The sequence below is a fragment of the Aspergillus alliaceus genome, assembly GCF_009176365.1.
Source record: "Aspergillus alliaceus strain CBS 536.65 unplaced genomic scaffold BDW43scaffold_64, whole genome shotgun sequence".
Classification (NCBI taxonomy): Eukaryota; Fungi; Ascomycota; class Eurotiomycetes; order Eurotiales; family Aspergillaceae; genus Aspergillus; species Aspergillus alliaceus.
In genome coordinates this window covers 141,150-147,149 of record NW_022474747.1, presented here as the reverse complement: position 1 = coordinate 147,149, position 6,000 = coordinate 141,150, and the positions used below count along the sequence as shown (strand labels likewise).

The 6,000-nt window shown below is 45.8% G+C and overlaps 1 protein-coding gene across 1 annotated transcript; it reads right to left on the bottom strand.

Annotated features, from left to right (window-relative positions):
- Positions 1 to 203: 203 nt before the first annotated feature.
- Positions 204 to 4,807, bottom strand: BDW43DRAFT_291216 (uncharacterized protein). The gene is made up of 2 exons (XM_032043583.1): positions 4,175 to 4,807; positions 204 to 3,994 (listed from the first exon to the last, which is right to left on the bottom strand). Exons 1-2 carry the CDS (start codon positions 4,190 to 4,192, stop codon positions 899 to 901), a joined length of 3,114 nt encoding a protein of 1,037 aa, XP_031895345.1. The 5' UTR covers positions 4,193 to 4,807; the 3' UTR covers positions 204 to 898.
- Between the last annotated feature and the right edge of the window lie 1,193 nt (positions 4,808 to 6,000).

Genomic DNA, 6,000 nt, shown 5'->3' with positions numbered 1-6,000 from the left:
CTGCACAGTACGTTTTACCGTCTACTTCGATTACAAAACCCACGATGGTCGGTTATATTTACACACTGGTGCCTCTAGACTAGTGCTCTCTTCGCTCGAGTCATTACTGTCATGGTGGCTATTCCTCTCCCTTCTTCTACCTATAGAAACATGGTGCTAGCAAAGGAGTGACTAACGTCTTTGTATATTATATGGACCTGGACCTACTACACTCTCGAGGACTTTAGAAAATGATAAGGTGACACGGGAACTTTTTGACAAATGACATTATTTAGTCTCTTCCAAATCTTGCTCTAGAATTGATATGGATCTTATGCTGTGACAGAGCATTATCCATGTTTTGTCTCTTCCCTTTCCATATAACATAGAGACCCAATATCCATACACATGCCTTTGTAAGAGAAGGCAAAAGGGGGAAGAAAAGGTAAAAAATAATAAATGAAAATGGAGGGAAAATTAAAGGATAATAGGAAAGAGAAGAACAACCAGTAGTGGACCGCCAAATTAGAAAATGCGAGCCAATAAATCTAAGCCAGGGAAATCAGGAAGAAGTAAGAGACATAGGACCCAACATTGCAATGCTCTCGCCAAGGTGCACGACGCAACGCTTCCAGGGAAAAATATACACCAACAGTCACACTTGTACAAAAGAGATCTATTTAAACAAGGAAAGTCTCTTGGGAGACAACTGTCTCGAGGAAGAGCGGCTGAGAAGAAGATAAGAAATAATAGGAAAGTAAAAGGGAAATGTTAAAAAAGAAGGTTGACACTATATCTGGTGCCCTCCTGTACGTCAGTCATATGACTAAGACTTGAAACTTTTAGAATAGAAAGAGAAATATCGTGGTAAGTCTTGAAGGGTGAGTTCATCATAGTAAAGCATGGATCTGGACGTGTGTTAAGCAATGCAACGTGCTTCAAAGGTTGACACATTATCATTAGAAGGTTGGTTGAAAATCCGGCTGAATGGAGGAACAGAATGATGCATATTTTCACCGGACTCAGGAGCGACCCCCTCTGCTTTGCGAATGACTTCCTTGAGCGCACGGGTTACAACACCGGCCCGGACAACAAGATCACGAAGTGACTGTGTATCGAAGGGGAGCTTCTTCGATCGCGGCAGGTGAGAATTGGGGAAGGAAGAATCGTGAGACAGTCGTTGTTGATAGATCAGATCTAGCACAGAGCTTGCCTTAGTAGCGAGTTCTCTGTGGCCAGGGTCCGTAGTAGTTTGATCGGGGATTAACTGTTGTGAGAGTGAAGCTCGCCAAGACTCCCCACTGGCTCGTTTAGAAGGATCAATAGTGTTGGCCGATTCTTCTTCGGAATCATCAAAACTGAAGGTGAGGGAGGAAGGAGAACCTGGCGGAGAATGACTATTCTCTTCATCGTCGAGGGTGGCCAAATCGACAATACCCTCTGCCTCTTTCCATAACTCATTTGTTGGCCCACGTACGATACCCAAAAAACTAGCTTGGTGCCGAAGGCGCTTTAACTCTTCAACTAGCAAGGTCAACTCTTGAACTTGCCCAAATTGCCCATGAAGACTGGCTTGACGTTCCATGATAGCCTGAGGAACTATCATACCACGTCGGGGAACGTTCTTGCTTGTCTTCATGGTCTCGCTGACTGTGCTTTCATCTGCGTCGTCAAACTCAAAGTCACTATCCCAATCCTCGCTAACGCCTTTGCTACCCAGGCCCCAAGTTCCGAATTTGCCTGATGTTTGTCGTGTCTCGTTAGGAGCTGTACTGTCCCTCGACACCGGGACGCTTTGACTTCGGAGGTGTAAAGTATTTGGTGCTTTCCGGCCTGGAGCTCGACTACCGCGAAGCTCGGGTCCGTGCTTGCCATGAACGGTGCGTGGGCGTCCATCGGCCCCAGAAACATCGCGGTCATTTCTGGGTTGTTCAGACCAGTCAAAGATATTCATTTTGGGGCAAAAGTCAAACGACTCGTTGGTTAAACTGCGCGAATCAGACTTGGTCAAACCAAAAGGGATTCCTGGCCTGTCATGAGTAAAAAAGACATCGCGTCCGACATAAGCTCTCTCATCACTGTTGAAAGACATGGTTGGATATTTCGATTGTCCATCCCGTGCAATAAGTTCTTCAGGTAACGCGGCCACAAGACTGCGGGCATCCTCATCATCTGTCAAATCAGATGGGAAGGATATTCTACTCTCTCCTTCATGCACGTCCTTTTTCAGAAGCGCAGGGACAGAGACAGACATGGGTGTCAGAACTAGGTTAGGACGACAGTGATTATCCCCAAAGGGTTGGGGAGCGACAGTGCGATGCGGGGTGAGATGTTTTAGAGGTAAGGATCCTTTGTCCATCGTACTGACGGGTAGGTCTCTATCAAATATGGTATCCACTCGAGGAGCACGCAAACCCGAACTGCTGCTAGCGGTGATATGTGTGCGGACCGAATCAAAAGCAGTGTCGCTCAAGAAATCGGTCTCATCCTCCTCGCCCGAAGTGAAAATACGAGTATCATCAGAACCAACGACCGTCGAGGCAGGATCAGATGCCGCAATTGAGTGCCGTTTAGGACGCTGACGAATTGGGTCCTGCAACACGGACAAAGCCACGCCGTCTGAAGTCAGTGGACGCTGGCCAGCCTCTCGAAGATGACCAATATCGGTTCGAGAGTATGAGGGAGCTATCTTGCGCCGAGGACTCGTGATTCCAGACATCGTGAATGCTTCTGTATATGAAGAGCTTGGAGGCCGGCGAAATATATTCGGGTCTGTAATGTTACGCCTCCCATACGATCGTGGGGAGACTATGATGGCTCCTTCCGATTTTGCAAGAGTCGGTAGAGGGGTTGAGGTTGCTCTCCTTGGACGGGAAAGTGTCGTGTTACTGGGCTTCTGAGCATCTGTATTGCCCGGTATCGGCATTGGTGACTTGGGGTCATCTCCGGCCGAGACCGATGGCTGGCGACCATTTTCCTCTGGTGCAAGGGATGCTCCTAACTTTTGTGGAATAGTATTGGGCTGGAATGGGTCACGAAACTGCACCGGAGACATGGGTGTTGTCTCGTGCGGACTAAACACTGTTAGAGGTTCCTTGTTTGTAATTGACTTCGCTAGAAGAAGAGCTGGAATTGTATCCACAGATGGAAGAATTCGTCGCAGTCCGTGCTCTTTTGGCCTTGTTGCAGTTGACAGCCTACGCGCCAGCTTGTCTGATAACCCATCATGGGTATTAGTTATATACGGCTGCCAAGCTATGTTATCCGTAGAGGTTTCTACGTTAGTTGGCAGCACCGGGGTATTTGCGAGTAGACTGGGCTCGAAGTTTAGACTATGGGTTGCTTTGTGCCTTAGGTATTCGGACCGCTGGTAACTCGTGGTTGGTCTGCGCAATAATGGTGTTGCTGAAGGGGATGGAGGCGCGTGCGCAAATTGGGAATGGGCGCTCGATGGTTGCGATGGAGGCCGCTTGACCAGTTTGTTGGGCGCTCGGCGCTGACTGGAGGGGCGAGAATGGACAGGGCTTGTTGGTCCATTCGACGTCGGAGAGATAGGACTTTGGCATGAGGCCCGATTTCCTGGCTGAAATGATAGCCGTCGCACCCAGGAGGAAGACGGTCGTCGGATATGGAGAGCCGTTGAGCAGTCCTCCTCGACTCGAAATGGTGGGCTTGATAAAGTCTGGCCACGGCGTCGCAGTATTATCCCTGCAAGGGACGACTTTCTCCGGTGATTTGGCCTCTGGGAGTTAAATGCACTGGTAGAATCGTCCCCACTCACATTAACGGGCTTGAAGTTCGAGGTAGCTTTCCTTTCCGCTGTCGCGAACGGGGTGGGAGGTCCTGTGTGTACATCGCCGGTTAGTGGCGATAGAGGAGGATCCGTCGCGCGAGTGCACTGATCATGACGAGGGGAGGCCTTTTTTCGGAAACGCGCCGGCTTGGGTGAATCTCGATCTACGCGACCGAGAGCAAAGCCAGTTGCTGCAATACCAACAGTGCTAATTGCACAAAGCTAAGTGAGATGATGTATATCAGTCAAAGAAATTTACAAACCACAAAGGCCATGAGAGGCTAGTAGCATAAGTAACAAATGAGAGAGAGTCGCCAAAACTCTCTGCGATACAAGAAACAGGAAAGATGTTCAAGAAAGATAAAAAGAAAATTAAAAGAAAATTAAAAGAAGGGATCTCACGGTTGATACATGCTCCATACTTAAGAGCACCGAAAACAGTGTCAAGCACCATGAAGCTCAAAGTAGCAACATCGATATTACATGTAATTGACATCCCATCTGCATTGTCATGCACGAGGAGGATCATAACACATCTAGATTAGGAGCATATCAGACACTCGAGGTGGCTTGCAAAATCCAGCCAGGTATAGTCGATCAACTTGAACTATCGCTGGACACAGTTGTGGGTGATTTCGGGAGTCAAGCACAATAAATAAAGTCGATGTGGTTTTAGAGTGAGGGGGAAAGTGTGTTGCTGCTGGGAGGAGTGAAGCAAAGGAATGCGAAGAAAAAGACAAAAGCTAGAAAAAGAATATAGAAGAGGAATGAGGAGAGAGTAAAGAAAACATAAGAGCTGTGCACAGGTCTCCAGCAATTTAGTAGAAAATATTAACTGACTATCTAAAGTCAGCTAGAAAGAGAAACGAAGTAACATGAGAAAGGGTAGCAAAGGAATAAGAATAATAATAGTAGTAGTAGTAAAATAATAATAACAATAACAAGAGGCTATTGATCAACAAAGGCCTGCGGAGTGGGACACGGCCACTCTCTTTCCCACTTCTTCTGGTTCGAGTTTAAAGGAATGGATCACGCTAGGAGAGTGTCCACCCCCAGCACACACCTACCCAGGCAATCTATTCAATAGCTGTGCATTTATAGGATTATGGATCATAAATTTTACCATCATAGTAAGGAGTAACTTTAGAGAAAGGGAGGAAATTCTCTATTTCATTCCAAAGGGACGACAATAGTCATGGATTCTATTAAATTTGATGCTTTTCCTATTTTGGGGCAAACGAAAAAAATAATAGCAGCAGTAATAATGATAAATAAACAAGAAAAAAGCGAAATAAAAGACGAGGAAGAAAGAAAGAAAGGGATCTAGATACTATAATGGATGACGGGTAAATATGTAGTCCTTCAATATCAAAAAGAAGTATTATGTTTACATCCCGAATAAGTTATTTTGTGCTGCTTCGATGCCAATCAGCAGTCTAATTATAAAATATCTGTAATGGTAATAACAGCCAGCAATCAAGAGGGAAAGGATCGTTATCTCTCTACAAATAAACGAACAAGGATGATGATAATGACATGTGACTATTCATCCTTACCGGCAGGGAGGAGGCACAGACACACAGTCTAGGATGTATACAAAGTTACAAATTTAAATCTCGATGAATGATGGGGGGCCACTCACCAGATCCTTGAAGCTGTGATCTATTCTTGTATGTCTGAAGTACCTGAAACTAGGGATCTTTCAGCACTTTAGCCTTGTCATTATCCCTTACGGCTTAACTATTAATCCAGAACATCTGACCTACCAAAGCTACAAAAGCGCTTTGATACTAAGTTAAAATACTCATGATTAGTTAAGTTGGTTAAATTAGAAGTAGGAAAAATTCCAATAGATTCTTCCTGTCATGAATTTATCTCAAAGCTGTGTGTATCCTTTGATGTCACCTACACCATTGCGAGTATGGCGGAAATACTCGGCTTCTGCTTGACTAGAATTTGCAACTACGTTCGGAGTAGACAGAATGGTTGAAGGAAGGACTCGGTGATCAGGGCAATATTAATAACGCAGCTAAGCTAGCCCCCACTCCAGAGATGAGGTTCGTATCTCATTGCCCCCTAGCCTGCCGAAAAGCCATTTCTAAGATATCCTTTGACGAGATCAAATCTATCTAGATCGTAAGGCGACGATCTCTTGGAACGCTACGGACCACTACTAATGATTCCACCGGTTACCGACGTTTCCAAAGCTTCCTAGGCACAAGTCTGGA